This window comes from Brachypodium distachyon, chromosome 2, assembly GCF_000005505.3.
Source record: "Brachypodium distachyon strain Bd21 chromosome 2, Brachypodium_distachyon_v3.0, whole genome shotgun sequence".
Classification (NCBI taxonomy): domain Eukaryota; kingdom Viridiplantae; phylum Streptophyta; class Magnoliopsida; order Poales; family Poaceae; genus Brachypodium; species Brachypodium distachyon.
The window spans coordinates 32,261,144-32,284,510 of record NC_016132.3 but is presented as its reverse complement, the minus strand read 5'-3'; the positions used below and the strand labels follow the sequence as shown (position 1 = coordinate 32,284,510).

The window sequence follows — 23,367 nt, the reverse complement described above, 5'->3', positions numbered from 1 at the left end:
TAACTAGCAGGAAACCCTTACTTGGGTATCATCATCCGGAGAGGGGCCAATGTGCTTTTTGGAACGGGCGGTGTCAGGATTAAGAATAGGGGCTTCTAGTGAAAGACTTCGTCACAATCTTTACCTGTTGCGCACGCTTGTCGTTAGGCAACACTTTGGACTGATTGTGTCTGGTGGGTAAAGTGTACAAACCTCTGCAGAGTGTCAACCTAATCGATTAGCCATGCCCTTGGTTACGGTTGAATTTTGAGCTACTAAGTCTGGTCAAAAGGAGATCTTCTAAGTTTTGTTTTCAAAACTCAAAAACTGTTTTTACTCGATGGTATCCACAGAATGAGTTTCTACTCGATGGAAGTATCCACAGAATGAGTCAGAGGGTTACTATATGAGTGTCAGTTTGACTCAGAATGCATCGTAAGGGAAAGCTTTGTGAGTCATCGAAGCACTGATGGTAGATCACAGAGTTAGGTCTTGTGGTGCAGATTTCCACTTGACATGTTAGTTTTCAAAAACTATTTTCTACAAAATTCTAGAGTTAGAGTTTTCCAATGAAAAGTACTATGAGTATTTCAACATCCAAAACTGGTTTTTGCAAAAGAAACCATAGAAGCCTATTTAGGACTTATCCTTAAGCATGTACTTGCATTTCTCCTAACCACACAGGTATCTACTTGCAAGTACATTCAATGTACTGACCTGCACCTATCATGTGCAGATGTTGACGTATGAAGAAAGGTTACGCAGGGTCGCGGGTCTATACTCAACAAGCCTGTGGCGTTGAAGGACTCATTGGTGTTCAATTTTATTTTTCCACTATGTATTATAAAATATGTACTCTGGATTATTGTTTATCGTTAATAAAAAGACATGTTTTTTTGGTATTTCGTCTTGAACTGTGTGTACTAGCTATTGATCCAGTGACTAGTACAGAATACACAGAGATTCTGGATCCTTACGGGTCTAGATCGCCACAAGATTCCATCCCAAATTTCTTCAGCATGTCCCTGATGTACTTTGTTTGAGAGATGAACATTCCATTCTTCATTTGCTTGATTTGAAGACTGAGGAAAAATTTCAATTCTCCCATCATAGACATCTCAAACTTCTCCGTCATCATCTTTCCAAATTCTTCGCTCAAATCAGAGTTAGTGAAACCAAACACAATATCGTCCACATATATGTGACACACAAAGAGATCATCATTCATTTTCTTTGTAAAAAGTGTTAGATCAATTTTACCAATTTTGAAACCCTTTTTGACTAAGAACTTTCTGAGGCATTCATACCAGGCTCGAGGTGCTTTCTTCAAGCCGTAGAGTGCCTTATCAAGTTTATAGACATGATTAGGATGTTCTGGATCTTCAAAACCAGGAGGTTGTTTAACATAAACAAGTTCTTCAATTTCACCATTTAAGAATGCACTTTTCACATCATTTGATATAAAGTTATGTCATGATGATTAGCATATGCAAGAAGAATTCTAATGGATTCAAGACGTGCAACAGGGGCATAGGTTTCACCGAAATCCAAACCTTCAACCTGAGTGAAGTCCTGTGCAATCAATCGTGCTTTGTTCCTCATGACGATTCCGTCTTCTTCTTGCTTATTTCTGAAGACCCACTTGGTGCCGTTGACATTTTGCCTTGGCCTTTCAACAAGGGTCCAAACTTGATTTCTCTTGAAATTGTTCAGTTCTTCATGCATAGCCATTACCCAATCTGGATCCGATAATGCTTCATTCATCGTCTTCGGCTCAACTGAAGACATAAAAGAGAAGTGCTCACAAAAATTTGAAACACGTGAGCGAGTTTGAGTACCTCTTCTGATGTCTCCAAGGATTTGATCGACAGGATGATCCTTCTGAATTCTTTTGCAGATCTTCGGATGATGTACTTCACCACCAGCAGTGCTAGGTTGTGCTTCATTTGAAGCAGAAGTTTGTTCTTCAGTTGGGGTGGAAGTTCCGGTTCAGTTAGGTTCTTCAGCTTGTGAAGCGTCTTCTTCATTATTGATTCCGGATTCACTTTGCTTGACTTCTTCTGGACGAATATCACCAATGGCTATCTTTTGGATATTTCATGAAATTTCTTCAATATCTACAGACATTGGCAACTGCTTTTCCTGGGAGCCGTTATTTTCATCGAACTGCACATCCTTAGCAATTTCAACAACTTTTGTGGTGTTGTTGAAGACTCGATAAGCATGTGCATTCGAGGGATAACCCAAGAAGAAACCTTCGTCACATTTAGAATCAAACTTAGCTCGTCTATTTTTCTTGTTGAGGATGTAGCATTTGCTTCCGAAGACCCTGAAGTATGACACATCAGGCTTGCGGTTGGAGATGAGCTCGTATGGAGTTTTATTCAGGAGTCGATGAAGATACAAGCGATTTCAAGCATGGCAAGCGGTGTTGATGGCTTCAGCCCAGAAACGGTCAGGAGTCTTGTACTCGTTCGGCATAGTCCGAGCCATTTCAATCAACGTACGGTTCTTCCTCTCCACCACCCCATTTTGTTAAGGAACATGAGGTGCAGAGAACTCATGCTTCACGCCGAACTCATCGAGGAATTCTTCCATCATCAGATTCTTGATTCTGTTCCATTGTCACTACGCACGCCCTTGATGCATACTTCAAACTCGTTATGGGCTCTTCGTGCAAACTTCTTGAAGATCTCAACTACTGTGCTCTTATCATCCAAAAAGAACATCCAAGTGAAACGTGAATAATCATCAAAAATCACAAATCCATATGAGTTACCTCCTATACTCATTTATGTCGTAGGACCAAAAAGATCCATGTGAGCTAAGACTTAAGTCTCGCCCAGTTACTCGTGGTAGATCTTGAGGTGATCTCCGGACCTTCACAGACGGGTTGATGGCAAATCACAAGTTTCGATTGCTCTTCAACACTGACTCCTAGCCGTTTAGGTGATGCCAATCACCAAGAGTAACAAGCTTCAAGTGCTCGGCTAGAGAGGGGATCCCGTTCTTCACGCTCAGTTCAGCTCTAAGGGTTTTACCTGGTGTTCTTCAAAGCAACTCACTGGGGATCACCACCGAAATCGTTCAGGGTGGGTTGTCTTATATAGCCTTGGCCACGGCTGATCTAGCCGTTGTGACCCGTTGGATAAAGTGATCCCTGAGATTCCAGCTCACACTTTTATCTCTTTGTCTCACAACGGTTAGATTAGGTGGTCAAGAACAAAAGCGACAGATTTTCAAACACATTTGAAATCAGAGTGAAGACTTCACGCGGAAGTTTCTGTGAAGTCTGAAATACTTCATTCTTCACTCCGACAAAAAACACTCACACATAAAATGGTTTTCGCCTAAGCTGAACATGGAGAATAGGTTTCCTCTGAACCAGCTCCACACTTCAAACCACGCTTAATAGTACGGCGTTCCTATACTCAAGTGAAGAAAAAGCTACGGAAAGACCTATGAAGAAAGCTACGCTTCATGTTCTTCACCGTTCTTCACAGAGTCCTTCATACTTCAAGCCAGTACATGTACTTCAATTTTTAGGAGTTGTCGATGCTGGTTAAACCAACTCTTCTGAGGAACTAAAAGCTGAAACACTCCGTGTAATTCATTAGTCCTCAACCATGTTGTCATCATTCTTCGAAACCAATAAGGGGTAATGTTTTCTTTCACTCTTCCACGGATGCCATCCTAACTTGTGTATATAACTTGTTTCCTTGTCTTCTGCGAAAAGTATGGGCCCGTGGAAGAGAACAAAAATCTCAAAGGAAGAAAGAAAGCAAGAGTCAAGAACGCATCAATTACCTTTACCGATGTACGGAGTATCAGTTTGCTTTTATGCTCTTTATTAATAGGCATCCCTTGCCTTCCATTTGCTTGCACGTCAATCACAAAAACGGTTGGCAACAAACTCATGTGACTATAACAACTGGTAAAGCAAAGTCTGGCCTACGTTCCGTTGAGTTCGCCGGCATGAGTGACCGGAAGGTGACCAATGGGGAAGGCAAGACCTCTCCCAATGCATAGTTTTTTACTCTCTCCGTCCTATATTAAGTGACTCAAATTTGCTCAAATATGAATATATCTATACTGAAAAACGTCTAGATACATGTAATATTTTGTCACTTAATATGGGACGGAGTGAGTAGTACAATATTTTAGGTGGCCATAATTCATAAGAGACAAATACAATGCATTCTATCTAAATTGTTGTCTCTAAGAAAGATTACATAATTAATTTACAAGGCATGCATGCATGTGATCGGAGGAATTAGTGTTTTTGCCTATTTTTACGTGCAAGAGATGTATCTCCAGCAAGAGACAACTCACCTTTCTTTTTTCATTAATTAGTATGACATGTCAGCAAATTGTCTAAGATAGTGTGTCAAGATACTCCCACTTGGAGAGGCCTAAAATACACTAAAATGTTGGCATTTAATTTTTTTTGGTAAATCATTTTTTGGTGCTGTACGTATTATTAGGCCACTTAAATGCTAGTCTCTTACTATATCATCTTATGCATTTTGCTGACATGCCACCCTCTTAATGATGAAACTGTCTCTTATACTAGACGCAAATCAACACAAAATCATTAATTCTTTCTCGCAAAACTATTAAATAATTGTTACTTTGGATACCACCTTAAGAGACAATGCACTGAAGATATGGGTTCTTAGCATTTATTGTGGGATAAGAGACAACACCTAAGAAACGATGCATTGAGAGTGGCCTTATGGACGCAATGGTGGCACTTAATTTTACATTGAATGTGCAAACTTTTGGCTTTGTCCCTAGCTGCTGAATTATACTGCTCTGAACTTATTTCTGAATAGGTGTAAAAGTTACACCCAAAAGTGTGATGAAGTTGGTTGGCCAAATGATAAAATTAACAAAAATTAGTGGAGCAAACAAGTTTTTTTAAAAGATACTCCTCCTATCCATAATAAGTGTGCTAGACTTAACAGAAGTTGTACAGTTCTGTTTGATAACTTTTTTTTCCCATTTCGTGGAACAGATAGTGCCTCTTCTCAATAGATGATGTCTATTTTTCCAAGTAATAAAGAGGTACTTTTGTTGTAAGAAAAAGAAAAAAAAGCTTCACTCATGCACGAGGTGTGATTCTTTTTTTTAGGAAAAAAAAGAAAAGAAAGCTTCGCTCATCCACGAGGTGTGATTCTTGGAGGAGTAAAATACACTAGTGGTTTTTAAAAAAAAAACAGTACATACGTAGACGCTCACAAACACCCACTAACACTCATCCTCTGAACATACGCACGCACACCCTACCCCTATGATCACCTCAGAGAGACTGGTCCGACACATCATCTTGATATTGACGAAATTATCACAGACCCCTCATAGCTGACGGGTACGCCAATCTCACTGAAAACACAATGCCGGTTAAACCTCAAATAAATATAGGAAAATGCGAGCAGCCATGCCAAGTCTGAAACTTGAATTTGGGTGGCCACCTGAGCTACACTTAGTTCGCGGTTCTATTTGTTTTAAAGGTGTCAGGTTAGTCTCTAAACTTTGAAAATACACGTTTGTGTCCTAATACTACGTTAAGTTATTCACCACGGGTCCTTGGTGTGTGTCCCTAGTTTGACCAGGTGACGTGACCATTTGACCAGCACCACGTAGGCCTGAGCCCACATGTCGGGTAACATTGCCATTTGCCAAAAAAGGACCTGCACAGTTTCTTTCATTTGAAATCAAATAAATTTGTCATCGTTTTGGCTCACTGTAAGATCACTTTGGTCTGAACATATGGTTTAGTAATTTTCAAACCATTTACTCGACAGGTAGGTCTAGGCCCACGTGAAGTTGGGCAAACGACACATCACCCTGTCAGATTAGGAGGCACACGCAGCACTTACGGTGAACAACTTTTTTGAGGGAAAAAAATTATGTAGAACCCAAACGTGCATTTTGACTACCATTAAAAATAAATTCTACCTCGAATGTATTTTACTGTTCTGAGAGCACAGAGGCGTTTTTTACAAGGCGCAGGGCCAGAGCACGGGGAGGACGGGAACTCCGGCGCCACGATGACCTACCTTGGACAGGCTCCGCCCGCCACCCACCGAGTTGGTCCTGCTCCTGGGGCCCACTGTCAACAAGATCCCAGTCCTCCAAGAACCCGCCCCATACGCCAAACACTGATCCACCTCACACCAAGTGTGCCCACTTGCAGTGATGTCAGCCTCCCCTGCGCCCATACACCCCGCCCATGCACACAGCTGCCCGTGACGGTCCTTCCCACAACGAGGCGCAGCTTTACACAATTTCACGTATCGCCTCTTTCTCAAGAAAAAAGAGTAGCGGTATTATTATCTGCTCGCGTCGCCTTCCCCAATAATAAAAGCGCAACGGCACCAAGCGATCTAGGCCTCCTCCTCCTCTCCTCCTCCACCGGCCACCTCGCTCACATCGCCCTCGCCCTCGCCCTCGCCAGCCCGCTTCCCGGCCAGGCCAGATCTCGCCGAGGAGGAGGACGAGATGGCGGACGCGAAGCAGCAGCAGGCGGTGGCGCCCGCCGGCGTCTGGAAGACGATCAAGCCCTTCGTCAATGGCGGCGCCTCCGGGATGCTCGCCACCTGCGTCATCCAGCCCATCGACATGATCAAGGTACGAATGGACGTACCAGTACTTGCTGCGATGCGCTCTGCTTTTGCGGCTTCGGGCTCACTCGCGGGGTGGTGAGGGTTTGTTCAGTTAGGGTGGCCCGCTGCAGGCTTAGATCTGCGGGTTGGTAACGGTGGATGCGCGTTACTCCGTGTGAGGGATCGTGTTGATACGTGGGCATGTGTGGGTTAGATCTGGTGAAGCGAGTGCGGCCCCGGATGAGCTCTCGGCCTTACGGGAGGGGAGCTTGCTGTACTAACGGTGATCTGAGTGTCTGTTCTTAGATCTGCGGGAATTGGAGTGTCCCTGCACATGGATGCCTGCACGTGGAGGCGTTAGGCTCTTTTCCCCGTGAAATGTGTTGTGGTTATTTATCATAGAATTCGGTCGATGTCGGTAGAAATTGCACTACAAGCTGCAGTGTGCTATTATGTTCTCTACTGGATGATCTGTATGTTTTCTGTCTGTCTTGACTGAATTTTTTTTTTATTGAAAGTTGAGTTGGTAGTAGCTGTTGATCTGGTAGTTATGGTAGCATTTTCTGTTGGAACGTTCAAGCATTTACACTATTCTATTTCTATGCCACGATGTTTGGGCAGTGTTGAGCAATATTCTCGTGTAGTTCAGTTGGGATTTACTGGCGAGTGCAGAAGATGCACCACAATTGGAATATTTGTCATAGTCTGTTATAGCCAAGTGCCTAACGATTACCATAATGAAACCATGTTAGATGCTATACTGGAGTGGGGTTTATGCACTCCAAATTGGACTATTTGTCTATTCGTAATTCGCCTGAAATTTTAAGCTTCAGTCATATTTCTAAGCCATTGGATCAACATCCAATCATCCTTGTCACCAAGTCACTCTGAGTATAACCTACAAACTAAAAAAAAAAATTACCTGACTGAGTTTCTAAAAAATCTCAGGCAACTAGGAGTTAGCAAAAATGCCAATTCTTATCAAAACTTTGAAATTGTGTGATAGCTGTCGCTGTAAATCTTTTGATGGTGCCTTGTCGGAGAGATGCTCATACTAGATACTCAGGCTTCATATCCAGCCTTAGCCTTAAGTTCTTCCTGTTGTTCTGGTTTCAGGTGAAGATCCAGTTGGGTGAGGGATCTGCAGGTCAGGTCACCAAGAAGATGCTTGCCAATGAGGGCATTGGTTCCTTTTACAAGGTTCGTTCCCTCAGTTGTTGCGACATCCCGATGTGTGTGGTTTTCTGTTAGTCTTTGTACATTTACCATGTACAAGAATTGGTCCATTTTAGATTTATCATTCAGGTATTTAGATTCTTGTTTTCTAGTGAATGATGTTATCATTATTGCTGCTGGGATCTTAGTTTCATCTGAATACCTCAGTCTCAAACAGATGTAGTAGAACTCCACCTAGGACAACACATTATTTTGTGCTTGTTACACAAACCATGGTCAGTTGACGATCTTGGATTGGTATGTTGCTTCGACAGGGTTTGTCCGCCGGTTTGCTAAGGCAGGCGACATATACAACTGCTCGTCTTGGATCCTTCAGGTTTGTATAGTGTGCTTGTTTTATTAACAAAGTGTTATAAATATCACTGCTCTTGTTATATTGCTTGCACAATAATCTTTCAACCAAGATCAAGTTGTCTAATAGATTTTCTTTCTGTTCTTTTTTAAGAAGTACATGTAACCAGATTATCAGACCTACTGATTTTCAGTTGTATGAAGCTAGTGCCCTTCATCTAAAGTATAGGCTAGCAACTCAAAGTGTTACTTAAAAATACAAATAATTCTACAGTTGCTGCTTGCCATTGGCTATTATTACATGGAAGCAAAAACAGCATTTTATGTTTACCAAACACACTCCTTGCTTAATTGACAAGGATAAATTGGCCACTGCTTACTAGCTGTTGCTGATTAGTATCTGACATAAATATACTTACTGATACCGCTCTGCTCAATGAGCGGAGCATACTTCCATGTGACTTGCCCATTTTAGTGTCACAATTAGATATTATGGTTCTCTCTTTCTTGACATACTTTCCTAAACCATTTTTTTAGATGATCAAATGCAATGCTGTTGTAAACTTGCAATGTTTTTTAGTATATAATGGGACCCATATATCCTTTAGATTGGAGTTAACTACTATACTCCTACTTGGTTGTTGCCATTACTGTGATTAATATTTCCATTTAAATGAAGGAGCTTTACCATTGTGAACTTGGATTTGTTAAGTTTATCATTGAATTTATTTTGGTTAATTTATCCTGACTTGCAGTTTGCTATGTGGTAATATGTTTTCTCAGGGTTCTGACAAACAAAGCAGTTGAAGCAAATGATGGGAAGCCATTGCCACTAGTTCAGAAAGCTTTTATTGGTCTGACTGCTGGAGCTATTGGGGCGTGTGTGGGTAGTCCGGCTGATTTGGCACTCATTAGGATGCAAGCTGATTCAACCCTACCAGCAGCACAGCGGCGTCACTACAAGAATGCTTTCCATGCACTCTACCGTATTACCGCTGATGAGGGTGTCCTTGCACTTTGGAAGGGTGCAGGCCCAACTGTGGTGAGAGCTATGTCACTGAATATGGGCATGCTTGCTTCGTACGATCAGAGTGTTGAGCTATTCAGAGACAAATTGGGCGCTGGAGAAATTCAGACTGTCGTTGGTAAGAAATTCTTTACCATTTTCGTGTGGAAAAACTTCAATTTACAAGCATCTATTTTCTACCCTCTATAAATATCTTATTTATTGTGACAACCCTCTATAAATATTGAACCATTTAAATACAACTCCTTAACTATCACCGTACCAATGCGAATAATCTTTTAACCCTGTACTATAGTTTTGAACTTTTGATAGTTGAGCCATTATTCATCATTCAATTCCAGTTACATTAGTTTTATCTCCAGTCTGTAGAAAGTAATAAGCATTTGATGCTACAAATCGTTTGTTAGCATAATGGACTATTCGGTTCCTTTATAAATTTTTCAACTTGGTTTGCAGGAGCCAGTGCTATTTCAGGATTCTTTGCTGCGGCATGCAGTTTGCCCTTTGATTATGTAAAAACACAAATTCAGAAGATGCAGCCTGATGCCAATGGAAAGTACCCGTACACTGGATCTTTGGACTGTGCCCTGCAAACCTTCAAGAGCGGTGGCCCATTCAAGTTCTACACCGGCTTTCCTGTATATTGTGTCAGGATCGCTCCCCATGTCATGGTAACAAGAGAGCAACTTGAAAGGCAGTTTCCACCTTTCGTTTTTAACTGTAAACATGCAGCATTACTCATCCAGTGATACTTTGTGCAGATGACGTGGATCTTCTTGAATCAAATCCAGAAGTTTGAGAAGAAGATCGGCATATAAGAGCCCTAATTGGATATCCTTGCTCGACACATTTAATAACATTCCAGCATCATCTCTTCACTCTGGTGGATGGTTTTGGTAGTCAGAGTTTTAATCAATTTTACCGTAGCTTACATTTGCTGTGGTACTCTTGACGTTGTTACAATAATCACATTATTTGTTGTAATTGGGCAATTTTTTGGGGTGGGCATACTTTTGGTGGCTGTTTCACAGCCATGAGAGGGGATACTACCTGCTTGTGCCATTGAATTGAATGGGACCGGACTATACACAGATCTTTGAAATCCTTTTCTCGTGATATTGTATTGGTAACCGAAGGTTCTTCAGTGATCTATTTGTTCGTTGATAAGATTCGATGTTCTAGGTGTGAAGTCAGAATGAGGATTTTAATGAGCATCGTCCCATGCTCCGACATGTTAAGCGTTCGGGGGATACAGTTTGTTCGGTTTGGTTCAATCGGGTTCTCAAAAAGTTCATGATGACAGAATCCAGTTAGGCTGAAATTCTTCTGTCAGCTTTAGTTGGGTACCGCAAAACAGAAGATCCTGTAAAACTCAATACTATCTAAAAACTGTTTTATGGTATCTGAGTTGTGACGGGCGGACTATATCCATAAACTAATTAGTCCGGCACGGCATGAAAACGTAAATTTAGTCATTTGCAAATGGGTTTTGGCATGAAAACGTAAATTTAGTCATTTGCAAATGAGTTTTACCGAAAACGTAAATTTGGTCATTTGCAAATGAGTTTTAACGACAATAATATAAATTACAACACTTTTATGGTTAGGACCGGACTATGGGCCAGCGTACACTTTCCGCGCGTGCGATCCTTTCTCGGTCAGTCCGAGCGGTGGCACCCGCGCACCTCCTGTTTCTCTTTTTCCCACCGTTTAAACAAAGAGCTGACTGCATTCGTGCATGCACATAGAAGTGAGAGGGGGCTGCAGCATCAACACGTGCATTCAAAATTATCTAGAAAATTTAAAAGGTTGTGTAGCTCAAACCGTGTACCCAATCAATAATCCGTTTTCATAGTTGACTTCGTGTCGGCGAGGGCTTCAAAACAAGATCCCGGTTGGATATGTTTCGTTGACTTTTTTCAGCTCAAAGTTATCAACAATAAGCATGTGAGTTACCAGACCTATTCACGATAAGTTACCAAATTTCAACCTACACTAGGGTTTGCTTTTAATGTTTTTTCTAGAGCTCCAAACTTATCAACCAGCAATAGCTGAGTTATCAGCGTATTCACGATCAATGCTAGATCTATCTAAACATGTTTTGGCTTTTTTTTTCAATATTAAAAGTTACCAACCAATACTATGTGAATTACCGCGCCATTCATGATTGTTTCGACGCTGCATCTAACTAGACATGTTTTGGTTCCTAAGCTAACCACCAATGCTATGTGAGTTACCGGACTATTCGCAATAGAGTTATCAGCTTGGAAACCAATCTCACTTTATTAGTTTCTGATATCCTTTTTCAAAATCAAGTTACAATTAGTAACAGTATGAATTATCATACTATGCACAAGTAGTTATCAACATCAAGATTAGAAATCAATAAATCTCAATTGGTTATGTATTGACGACATTTTCTTAAGCTTAAAAGTTATCAGACAGTTGATACATGAGTTACCGTACTATTCAAAAAAATAGTTACCAACTACAAACCTACCACTCACTTGAAAAGGTTACCAAGCAGTAAGATGTAGAGTTAATGGGTTAGAGTATTCACAAGTAGTATCAGCTTCAACACTAAGATAAAACTTATGTATTTGTGGGCAAATACTATGTCGAGAAACTACATCAGCTTCAACTAGATTTTATCTCGAACAACGGGGTAACTATATCGATATTGACATGGTGAACGGTGACTTGGACAGTCGGGTAACTACATTGGCGTCATGATGATAATTTAACATAAATAATTGTATAACTACATGGTGCAATGATGATAATTTTAACATGAACAACCGGATAACTACATTGGAGCCATCATGATAACTTTAACATTAACAGCCGGGTAACTGCATTGGTGCCATGGTGAACTACACCGGTGCCACGACGAACTCAAACATAAACAACCAGAAAACTACATCGGTGACATGATGATAACTTTAATATGAAGATCTAGATAACTACAGTGGCGTCATGATGATAACTTAACATGAACAACTGGATAACTACATCGGTGCCATGATGACAACTTTAAGATGAACAACCGGATAACTACATTGATGCCATGATGATAACTTTGACATGAACAAAAGGGTAAATACATTTGTGCCATGAACATAACTTTGACATGAACAACCGGATAACTGCATTGGTGCCATAATGATAACTTTCACATTAACAGTCGGGTAACTGCATCGGTGCCATGATGAACTACACCGGTGCCACGGCGAACTCAAACATTGACAACCGATCGAGTAACTACATCGGCGTCATGGTGATAACCTTAACATGGATAGGTCGGTAAATACACCGGTCCCACGGTTAGAATTTTAACATGGAAGTTGAATAAATGTTTCAGTACTACTGTGAGTACTAGGATGCATGTGGTAATTATAGCCCGAGCAGGTGGGTAATTCCATCAATGCCATGGTGGTGGTCACTGTGACTTGGACACCGGGATAACTACATCAGTGACATGGTAATGAGTATAACCTAAACTGTTGGGTAACTACGTCAATGTCATGGCGGTAACTATAAGTATTCATCTCAAAATAGAGTAGCATAAGTCCATGCATCAAACAACATGTATCTCATTGAATATTCATCACAGAGACTGGAAGTGCATGGTTGATGAGTAAGGCAATGAAGAGGAGATGCCACGGATCAACCACTCACTGCAACTACAAGAATAAATCTGAGCCACCATTTCCTCAAGTGCTTAGAACACATTTTGAATCCCCCTTTAGATTTCTCTAGTAGCACTCCGTCAAAACGAATTTAGGCTCACCATAGAACATTTGGCCTCGCAGCAGCTAGCCACAGCGGCAGCCGGCGGCACACACAAGCAAGCAACAACTAGCGGGCAGCACAGGCGCATATCAGCGGCGGCAACACACAACAAGCAAGAGCAGCAGCTAGCTAGTTATGGGTCAATTTCGCGAGGCAGGAGGAGTATCTCCGCGAGTTGGACGAGGCGCTTGAGTTGGTGGGCTGATTTTGCCTCATCGACCTCTTCTTCTGCCCTACCCGCGGCTAGTTCAGAGGCTCAGCGACGGCAAGCGCCGCATGAGGAGGGGCCATGGCCACATCGAGCCCATCATCGCCGGCATTGTCGACGAGCGCAAGGCGACGCGATCTGCAGCCTGCAAGGTGCGCGGCTCGCGAACAGCGGTCGGCGCGCGGCGACGGCCTCGGGCTCGGGGGAGACGTGGGGGGATGGTGGTGGTAAGAACGGGGGAGAGGAAGAAACAACTGTGAGCAAGATCCCCTCAGAGTGTCCGTATGCATCAGAGGAAAGGGGACGAAGTAGAAGGTTGTTCGTTCACTGCAGATCGGACGTAGCGGAGCGCATCCGCGCGTAAGGAAGTTTTCCAGCCGGCTGAAAAATAGATTTTCCGTTATGGTTAACGGTCGACCATTCAACACCAAAATACTATCCTGGTTAGTTCAGCAGAGCAACTTGTGGTCTGGCAAATAAGCATCCTTCTCTAGTCAAAATCTGAAAGCTGAGTTTAAGTTTAGCATTTTAATTTTTACAGAAGTTTGAACAATTAAAGTTAGCCAGGCTTTTCAAACTTCCAAATCAAGCATTTCACAGTGAACAGAAACATGAAGCACTTGTCATAGATAGTGCACTGACAAACAAATACGAAGTATCCATACAATTATTTCCCTCAGAGAATTTCAAAATGCTGCCAAAAACGACCGTCAACAGACCTTTGTTGTTCACGGGTTCCCACTTGACGTCTTCAACTACGCGTCGATTCTTGGGCAGTGTTCGATCTTTCCGTCGCACCCAAGTTGCCGCCGGAGCCGCCTTGCTGGAGGAGAGGAGGCGCTAGGCAGAAAGGGAGATGATGACAGAGGGAGCGCAGATCACCGACAAGTGGAGGGGCAGCTGTGAAGACGAAGAAGAGGCGGCACGGCGGGCGGGCGGAGGCTGACGACAACTGCGTCCAGATGAGGGGGCCGTGGTGATTTTGAGATCAAAAGGAGGAGGCGCCGTCCACGGGTTCTGCCAACGGTTTTTATCGGAAATACCCACACGAAAACTGAGAAGATACAACGGTGGAAAGATATTTTATGGTAAGGTTTTCGCAAATTAAAGGAATTTTATTTGTGTCATTTTTTCAGGCCGAAATCATAAAAAAGCAGTTTAAGGGTCGGTACTAGAGATGCTCTTATCCTGGCTTCAACACCACTCAATGCATATAACCAACCAACGCATAAAGAGATTGATGTGCATGCATATTTCACCAATAATGATTGTTAACTTTAAAAACTTGAATTGTAAAGTTAACCCTCTCTTTTGGGGTGGTTGTCCTGGTACTCAATCTATTTCCAATTGATTGGCGCCGACAATTTCGTCATGAAACCTTGTTAACTCTTGTTAACTTCCGAAATCAACCTGCATGACACATCTTCAATTGAACGTAGACTGCAGGTTTATTTTAAAAAACAACAAGGATTTTTCACAAAAGTTCTGATAAAACATGAACTGCCGGTTGATTTCAAAAATTAACAGGGTTTTTTTTGCAAAACTGCCGGCGCCAATCAAAAGCAAGGGAGTACTAGTTTTCAAATGTGCATTTGTATGACTTTTAAAAAAAAATACTCGTATCAGAAGTTTTGGAAGAAAAAAAATCACATATCTAAAACGCTTGAGTCCTTTATGTGCTTCTAAATTTTCATGGATTGTTTTACTCATATCAGTTTTCTGCCATTCGTGAAACGAACAAGTGCCTACATGTACCCCCGCCGTCATGCGTAGGACCCTCCTCGCCTCCTTTACCCGAGCACCCGCCGGCGAGTTCCCCCATTGCCGCTGCCAGCCAGCGACGCATCTTCTGCCGACTCCGCATCTCACCTCTTGGGCACGTTCACAGAAGGTATCTATTTAGCCGTGCCCACATGCTCTACAATTCTAGATCTGTCTTCGCCGGCGATTGTGTTCTTCGAATGGTTCTTGTGCCTTTGGCGTGCTTGCGGGTGTCGTCACCGGAAGGGAATTGGACTCAAGAACGTAGTGGCCTGGTGGGCTCATCGATCCACTGATGTGATGCTGCACCTTTTGGTTCCATCCGTGACTTCTTGCTCTTTCTACTTTTCTAGTAGATTCTTTTGCTATCTGGGAGCACGAGTTGCAGAGGAATAGGCATATATGTAACCGTAGGCTGTGTGTTAAAAATTCGCCTTCTATGATCAACTAGGTTGCCTTATTGACTTGGGTGGTTGACTGATGCTCATTGGGTCGATCGGCATCACTTATGACATCGAGTCTTTGTGGTACCTGCCCCTATACTTGTCTGATTGTCTCCAGGTAATTTTACTGCACTTTCAAATATTTAGGTGCTAATTGTTGTATGGCTTCTTGCCTTCTTGCATCGTGCTAGTTTGCGAACCGATACAGATTGCAACTAAGTTGATCATATTCCTATGATACAGTTCAGTTCAATTCAGTCTGCGGCATCTTTATGCTGATAAAGTGCCACTTAGGTGTAAGTTGTAACTATATATCACTGTTTTCAGGAAACGTTTTACTGATAAGAATTACTCTAAATGCTGTCTTGCATGCATCACCGTGATAAAATTTAATAACACTACAAAAATGACATTACACCGAATCAGATTTGAGCTTTGATGTGCAATGACAGTTTTGACAGTGAAATGCTATCTTACATCACAATGATAAAATTTAATAACACTATAGAAATGATATGACAACGAATCAGCTTTGTGCTTTAATGTCCATGCCAATTTCATACAGTGAAAATGCTGTTTTATAATTTTACTCTACATACTTAGGCCCTATTTGGAAGAGGGGTATTTTCTGGTGAGTCGGTACTTGGTTCGAATTTAAACTAAATTCTGAAGCTCTCACAAAAGGCACCTTGAATGCGAAAAGGGTCTTATAGGCTACCTTAGCACATAAGGCTGTTTCAGTAAAACATTTCTTTTGCAATATAGATGTGCTAGTATGCTAGCTTTATCCTACGCAGGCTCTTCCTATATTACTAACATATGACATTATTCGTGTTGTTGTTTGAAGAAGTACAACAAATCATTAGATCGTCAAGCGGGATCAGGGACGAAGCCAGATAAAATTGTTTTGGGGTCATCTCCATTGTATTGGGTTCAGTCCTCACAGTTTGACAATAATTATCACTAATTTAATGAAGAATTAGCTAAATCCACTGGTGTCAAGTGACACCATCCCCAATGAAGCAGCTATGTCCCTGAGCAGGATCTAATTATTAGCAAAAGGAAAAGGGTTCTGCACCTATGTCCAACAACGGCAACTAGTCGACAACAGATAAACAGAAATTAAGAATCATATAGATACATCTTGAAACAAGCAAAAGTCCTAAGCTTTATATGCATATTTTATACATGAAAGCACCAGATAGTAACTGCATATCTGATGCGGTGGAAACTATTCTACTTTTCTTGCAATCAACTTAGAGGACTGACTTGGAAGTACCTACTCGGACACCGATGGGAGTTCATCTTCTGATGGTGAGGTCCAGCAGATGTCCTTCAGGGAAGGCCTTAGGTCCTTGTTGCAAAATGTCTGGTACTCTAAAGTGTCCCCTGCTGCCTTCTTCACCTCGACTACATAGCATGATGATGCAACCTCAAATATTTCCGCATCAATTGTGAGCTGCCCCTTCCTCCCTTCCTTGGACCCCTGCAGCTTCACCATCCCATCTTGCTTCTTCACATTGAAGTGTTCTGTCTCAGCTATCTCCTCCAGCTTTGACACTATCTCTGATGCTGGTTTTTGTGTCATGAACAGCTCGTGCACTTTCTGTTTTTGCTCCATATCGATCAGGCCTGAGAGGTCAAATCCATTGGAGAGAGAGATGATGTCAAATGCATTCAAGCTTGCCGGCTTCATGGCATTTGCTGATTGTTCTGCCTCTTCACATTTGTTACTTTCATGGTCCGCACTAAAAGCAACTTGCACATCTTTCAAGCTTTTTGAGATGTGTGGCTGTGCCAGCATTACTGCTGGTTTATACTCCTTCATGAACCAGGGATGCTCGACAAGCTTCTCAATGGTGATGCGTGTATCTGGGTTTGGATCAAGGAGTTTAGCCAGAAGCCTGCGGACATCACAGCTGAACCAGTGAGGGCTCTTGAATTCACCTTTGCCTATCTTCCTGTACATCTCCATTATGTTAGAATCATGGAATGGAAGGTAGCCTGCGAGCAGGACAAACAGTATAATTCCGCAAGACCATACATCTGCCTTTACACCATCATAGCCCTTGTTGTTGATGATCTCTGGCGCGACATATGAAGGCGTGCCGCATGTCGTGTGCAACAGCCCATCTGGCCTCTGAGACTCCCTGAGGGCACTAAGCCCAAAGTCAGAAACCTTGAGGTTGTCAGTGTCATCTAAGAGGAGGTTCTCCAGCTTGAGGTCTCGGTGGTACACACCACGGCTGTGGCAAAAATCGATCGCCCCTATCAACTGTTGGAAGTACTTCCTTGCCACCTCCTCCTTGAGCCGGCCTTTGGCAACCTTGCTGAAGAGCTCGCCGCCACGAACGTGCTCCATGACAAAGTATATCTTGGTCTTGCTGGCCATGACCTCATGCAGCTGGACAATATTGGGGTGGCGGACGAGCCGCATGATGGAGATCTCCCGCTTGATCTGGTCAATCATGCCAACACGCATCACTTTCTCCTTATCAATGACTTTGATGGCGACACTGTGGTTGGACATGAGGCTCCTTGCATGATGCACTTTTGCAAATGTTCCATGTCCCAGGGTGCGGCCAAGCTCATACCGGTTCATCAGGACGGTGCCCTTTTCCATCCCTTCATGCATCTTGGCATGACAGCCGTTCGAAGACATGCTGCAACATGCTTTGTTCTCTGTGTGGCTTCCTCCATGATCCATGTTGATGGTTGCGGAACGAAGAAATGAAGGTGTGGAAGCATTTTTGAAGGAAGCCAAGACACGGATGGTGTTTTGAATTCCAACCAAGAGAGGAAGGAAGGGAGAATGATGGGGGACAGAGAGTATTTGGTTATTATGGTCAATCTCCTATTTTCCTCCTTCTCAAGGGAAGTGGCTACCATGGAGATTTAGACAGTCTAAAAATAGGATTCGATGGTTGGCTGGGATGCTATTTGCAGGCTAACAGAATGGCCATCCGTTGCCTTGGTAACACATGATACATATCAAACAATGGTTGTTTGAGCTCCTGGACAGATGCAGTAAAACTCAAGCTGTTATTTGCTAGCACATTTGGGAAGCCCGCAACGGTGCCAGAAATTCTGAAGCAATGGCATGCCCAAGTGCAACTATTAAGAAGATTCAGACGTATGTGGACATAATCATTTTGCATTGTTTGAAGCCGATCCAGCCGGCAGTTCCAAAGCTGGTCTAGAAGTAAGTGGACTCCACCATCCACTGGTTTGGTCTGCGTTGATGTCATTGCTGCGGTCTTATCCTCTTCTTCTAGCTCGGCATGTGGCATAGTGATTCGGTGAGCATAGGGATACATTCTGACGGCCTGTTGTCGGTTCCTTAATGGAGTCGCTACGCCGAAGATTGATGAAGCACTCGCGCTTGGATGTGCTGTCGCGCAAGCTCGGGAAGAAGGTTCCACAACTTGATATTTCGTTCTGATTGTTTCTCATTGATCCTATAGGTGAATTCTATGGGGAAGGACAGATCTCCTACAGGCTGCATTGTCCCTTCTATCACATTTCGCCAGTAGTTTTACTTCTTTTTCCTTTGTTCATGTTGGCCATAGTGCTAATAACGTTACTCATTTACTGGCTGGATCGAGGGAAGTCGCAGCCTTTTTCAGTCTACCGGCAATGTATCCCCGGTTGTATCCATGAACTTGTAAACTCTGAATGTTTCCTTCAATCAACGAGCCAACCTTGATCTCAAAGAAGGTAGGGAATGAGTCTAATGGGTTGTTACTAATGCATTGCATTCACGAGGGCATGGTATTTATAATTTGGCTATTGTTTGCTTCTTTTAAGAGAAATAGATGTATAGTTATTATTCGGAGATGCTTCTTACAGCTCTTATAAGTGCTCGGATAGGACGGTATTTCAGGTAGTCCAGGTCCGATCAAGGTGAATCCACTCAGCATTCTGTGATCTGTGTCAACACTTGGACTAATTTACAGAACTGTTTGTTCTCATAATGCACTGTCTGCAAACTGGAAATAGATCAAACAGAAGCATGACACTTGCACATATCAGATGTATCATAGCCAACGAAAACAAAATATTTCTACAGTTCAGAAGATCAAGGAGCTTGTACAACATTTGGTAGAATGATTGCAGCTACAGTTAGGTTTCAGGCTACAGCATTGATGGATTGGAAACGAGACAAGACGAGCTATTAGCGATGAAATGTACTCAGCAAGTTTTCTCAGCCTCGACCGATTTGGTGTCTCCGAAAGAAAACAGAGGCCATTCAAGCTTGCAAACTATCTAAAAAAGTCAAGCTTGCATATCAGAACTGAGATGGGCTCGTGCATCTGGGTATTTCAGCATCCACCTATAGACAGCCACCACCACAAGTGATCCAACCTTCAATGGAGTAGAAAGGAGCATTCATCCATTCCTTCTCTAAGGCAACCTTACTTTATCGAGAACTCCAGCGGCGTCAAATATCATCTGACCGAGGCGTTTTTCGTACTTCAGTCCCTGGCCCCCCGTGAAGTCCAGAGATTGAAGGCGCTGCAGTGAGATCTGCTGGTTCTTCCAACCATCTTCGCCGTTACAGACACAATTTTGATCCAAGCATGCAAGTGATGGATTCTGTTAACCAAATGGGAAGTAATTTAGGCATGAGAAAAGTAAAATACGGAAAGTAAATTTTGTACCAACACTATTTCAACTCTCTGAACTCTTGAAAATTTGCATACCCACAGGCTAAATTATAAATCCCACTGTTGCATTATGGAAGGGCTTACATATTTAATTGATCTTGAGTACTAAAGGAATTTACCTGCAGGGACCCTCTCCTGACGTGAATACTTAGGCGTTCAAGGTTGATGCATTGTGCGATGAGCTTTGCCAAACCAGCCGCATACGAGTGCCCCTTCCATGTTGAGATAGTGACCGTCAGAGAAGTAATATTACGTAGTTCTGGTATATCATCCACTAATATGCTCTGGAAATCAACCATCACTAAACCCGTAACATCCGCGATGAGCTCTCTCATATACTGCATCAGTGATATTACAATACTCAGCACAGCGAATTATCAGTACATAAAGAAAAACAGAAGACAGAAGGGAAAATGTGCACAGGTTATGAAATTGCTAGATAGAAGGGCCGGTGAGCAAGCTCCAGCCAACCGAAACTTTCCGAAAAACAGTATTAGGGAACTGTATATATACTAGTAAGTGTGCACGTGCACGCATGTCCTAGCGGTGTAAGCGTACGCGTGAAACATACGATCATGCGCATTGCATCTGATAAAAATCTACAAACAGAAATTTTACTGGGTCACTGTCTCAGTTGAATTGTTGGTCCCAGATTGCAGGTTGTATTTCTTAAAACAAATTTCCAAGTCAAATGAGCACATTAGAACAACTACCTACATTGATAAATTGCATCAAAATCAATATTACATGTCCTCGGCAAATCGTAGGGAAACAAAGTCACATAAAGAAATGAACAACACTAATATACCACAATACAAGACAATCAGTAACTGTATTTTTTGGCTTCAATTCGACCACATAGTAGTATTAACAAAAGAGCAGGTTGTCACAGAAAAAAGCAGTGATCATAGACAAGTCGTTTGTTACAGAAAGTCAGAATGGCAAATTGTACTAGACAACGAGCTAGTTTGTTAGAAGCCAGAACAATATAGGGTTATTTACCAGGATAAACTTTTCAATATTCGGTAAGCAAGTTAACTAGGAACAAAATAAGATGATTAATAATCTAGAACTGCAGCACATTTTTTCTTCTCGAATGCAGCATTGAACATTTAGATGTTTCAGACATAAACACAATAGAGTATGGAAACGAAGCTTACATCCGGGACATGTAGGTGCAGGCTGAGCCGGCGTGCGGCGGGGCAGTGGTTCAGGATCGAGATGGCGGCGGCGTTGCGGGCCACATGGTCGGCGTGCCCGTGCGTCCACAGAGGAAGCTTCTCGATCACCCGAACTGACGGCGCGTCGAATTGCAGCTCCTGCATCTTGCAAATGTTGGAGCACGTGAGCGCCTCCAGCACGTTCGCGGTGATCGCCATGTGCCCTCTGTTGGATTCTAGCTCCAAGCACTCGGTGACGCAGAGCCTGCGCAGGTAGGGCGCGTCCACCTCCAGCCAATACAGGTTGCGCGCGCCCATGATCGTGAGTTCTTCGAGCTTTTCGGCTTGCAGTTCCAGCTCCTCCATGCCCACAAGGTGCTCGAGCCGAAGCCTCCTCAGCAGAGGGCAGGACGGCGACGACAGGAGCTCGCCGAGGCGTCGCCCTTCGTTGATCCGCGCGTTGCTGAGAAGCAAGTCCCTGAGCGCGAGGAACTCGGCCTCGGAGGGCACGGGGAGCGAGAGGGCGGCATCGCCCAAGGTCAGCGCCATGGTGTCGGCCAGAGCCGTGCTCGGCAGCGCAAGAGCTTCGCGGTCCTCCCTCGCTGCTGCGGCACCCGCATTCCGATTCCCCGTCGACTTCTTCTCCCGCCTGTTGGTTGTCGCCGGCGGTGGGCATGGCGGCACCTCGAGCACGAAGGATCTCAGAACGCGGGCCATGCCGTGACGCAGCCAGGCGCGGACTTGCTCGCCCCTGATGAGCGCGGCGTGGGGGTGCTCCGTGACGTACTTGCCGAGGCTGGGGATGTACAGCTGGGAAGGGCAGCGGAACACGAGGGAGATCTCGAGGGACTCGAGGACGTCGGCGTGCCGCGCGAGGGCGTCGTCGATGGAGAAGATGAAGGCGGGGGCATCCTCCGCCGGGAACTTCCACGGGTATGCCCCGACGGCGAAGAGGAGGCGCGGTGGGTTGCCCTCGACCACGGGGCCTTTGTCGAGGCGGCGTCTTGTCGTCGGATCGGCGCCGGAGGAGCCCATGGAGACGGGAGCACGCAGCGGGGTTTAGCTTCTGGGGTTGGATTTTGGGTGAGGGCTTTGTGACATGGATTGGGAGAGAACGAGAAGAATGGAAAAGGAAAGAATAAGACGCATTCATGCAACGGCTCCGCTGTTTATGAACAACGGAAATTGCAGTTTCACAGCTGGCAGCGAATCCAACGTGTCACAGAAAAGCACGGCAGGGCAGCGAAAGAAAGAGGCGCGCTCGTAAGAGCTGAGGTGGAGCACAGCTGGCTAGACCGGGCCCAGCAAGAATCGACCTCGCCGAGAGCGGTTTCGACGGCGGAATTTTTTTTAGGGTTCCGTCATGATCCAGCAGCGCACCCCAATACCAACTCCCCTAAAAATTGAATTTCGGCAAAATTTAGCTAAATTCGGCGAAATTTAAATGAAGTACATGAAATTCAATTAAACATAAATTTTTTCATTACATAATTCTAAAATACAAAAAACGGCCGCCTAGTCGTCGAGGTCGCTAAAGTAGACGAGTTAGGCCTCGTCGGAGTCGATGTCGGCTCCACCTTCACCTCCGGCGCCAGCCTCTTTCCCGCCTTCTTCTTCTCGGCCTCCTCCCTCGCCACCTCCTTGGCGCTCCACACCTCGGCCTCGGCGTCCGTCATGGCGAGGCTGAGGCATTTTGCCTCCTTGGCCTCGTGCTGCCCCGGGAAGTCCTCGGGGTTGCCATCCTAGCGCCATTCGAGCGCCAACCACACGTAATCTGGCGCCGGCGCCCACTCTGGCTCTAGCTTTGGCCGGACAAGGCGGAGATGGCCGCGAGGCGGCTCCGGCCCCCGTCGGCGGGAAGACGACCTCGGCTCCTCCTTGATGCGCAGCGCCGGCGAGGAGGCACTGCGGGACGACCCGGAGCCGGGGGAGTGGGTTGGTCCGCCGTACCGGTGCCGGCGGGGGTGTCTCCAGCCGTGGGTGATCGCCGGCGGCGATGGGGGCGAGCACCGCCGCCATGGAGCGCCGCGCCCGAACCGGCGCCGGCCGTCGATGTTGAAGCAGCCCGGCGACGGGCGCTCACCTTGGCCCTTGTAGCGGGCGATGTCGATGGCGTGGCGGTCGGCGAAGCAGGGCACCTAGTTCGCCCTAGTGGCACGGTTCCACCCAGTGTCCTCGCGCTCCTCCGCCGCCAG

General features: G+C 44.3%; 3 protein-coding genes and 1 long non-coding RNA gene across 4 annotated transcripts; 2 read left to right on the top strand and 2 right to left on the bottom strand.

Moving 5' to 3' along the window:
• The first annotated feature begins 6,335 nt into the window (after positions 1-6,335).
• Positions 6,336-10,308, top strand: LOC100821499 (mitochondrial dicarboxylate/tricarboxylate transporter DTC). The gene is made up of 6 exons (XM_003568700.4): positions 6,336-6,612; positions 7,704-7,787; positions 8,078-8,139; positions 8,898-9,259; positions 9,598-9,812; positions 9,903-10,308. The coding sequence occupies exons 1-6, from the start codon at positions 6,484-6,486 to the stop codon at positions 9,957-9,959; spliced, it is 909 nt and encodes a 302-aa protein (XP_003568748.1). The 5' UTR covers positions 6,336-6,483; the 3' UTR covers positions 9,960-10,308.
• A 4,589-nt stretch (positions 10,309-14,897) lies between these two features.
• LOC112271187 lies at positions 14,898-19,061 on the top strand. The gene is made up of 2 exons (XR_002964171.1): positions 14,898-15,032; positions 18,810-19,061. It is a non-coding gene; the product is annotated as an uncharacterized LOC112271187 (long non-coding RNA).
• Positions 16,606-18,244, bottom strand: LOC100832235 (CBL-interacting protein kinase 5). Its single transcript, XM_010233306.3, has one exon. It carries the CDS (start codon positions 18,050-18,052, stop codon positions 16,625-16,627), a length of 1,428 nt encoding a protein of 475 aa, XP_010231608.1. The 5' UTR covers positions 18,053-18,244; the 3' UTR covers positions 16,606-16,624.
• A 303-nt stretch (positions 19,062-19,364) lies between the features above and the next one.
• Positions 19,365-22,282, bottom strand: LOC106865939. Its single transcript, XM_014898012.2, has 3 exons — positions 21,173-22,282; positions 20,132-20,350; positions 19,365-19,941 (listed from the first exon to the last, which is right to left on the bottom strand). The coding sequence occupies exons 1-3, from the start codon at positions 22,205-22,207 to the stop codon at positions 19,750-19,752; spliced, it is 1,446 nt and encodes a 481-aa protein (XP_014753498.1). The 5' UTR covers positions 22,208-22,282; the 3' UTR covers positions 19,365-19,749.
• Positions 22,283-23,367: the final 1,085 nt, after the last annotated feature.

Bases quoted from the DNA above. Each gene is read 5' to 3' on its own strand.
- LOC100821499 (XM_003568700.4), top strand. From the start codon at position 6,484: ATGGCGGACGCGAAGCAGCAGCAGGCGGTGGCGCCCGCCGGCGTCTGG. The intron at 8,140-8,897 runs GTTTGTATAGTG...ATGTTTTCTCAG, and splicing joins GCTCGTCTTGGATCCTTCAG to GGTTCTGACAAACAAAGCAG. The intron at 9,813-9,902 runs GTAACAAGAGAG...TACTTTGTGCAG, and splicing joins GGATCGCTCCCCATGTCATG to ATGACGTGGATCTTCTTGAA.
- LOC100832235 (XM_010233306.3), bottom strand. From the start codon at position 18,052: ATGGATCATGGAGGAAGCCACACAGAGAACAAAGCATGTTGCAGCATG.
- LOC106865939 (XM_014898012.2), bottom strand. From the start codon at position 22,207: ATGGGCTCCTCCGGCGCCGATCCGACGACAAGACGCCGCCTCGACAAA. The intron at 20,351-21,172 runs GTAAGCTTCGTT...TCACTGATGCAG, and splicing joins TGCACCTACATGTCCCGGAT to TATATGAGAGAGCTCATCGC. The intron at 19,942-20,131 runs GTAAATTCCTTT...TTTGGTTAACAG, and splicing joins TCAGGAGAGGGTCCCTGCAG to AATCCATCACTTGCATGCTT.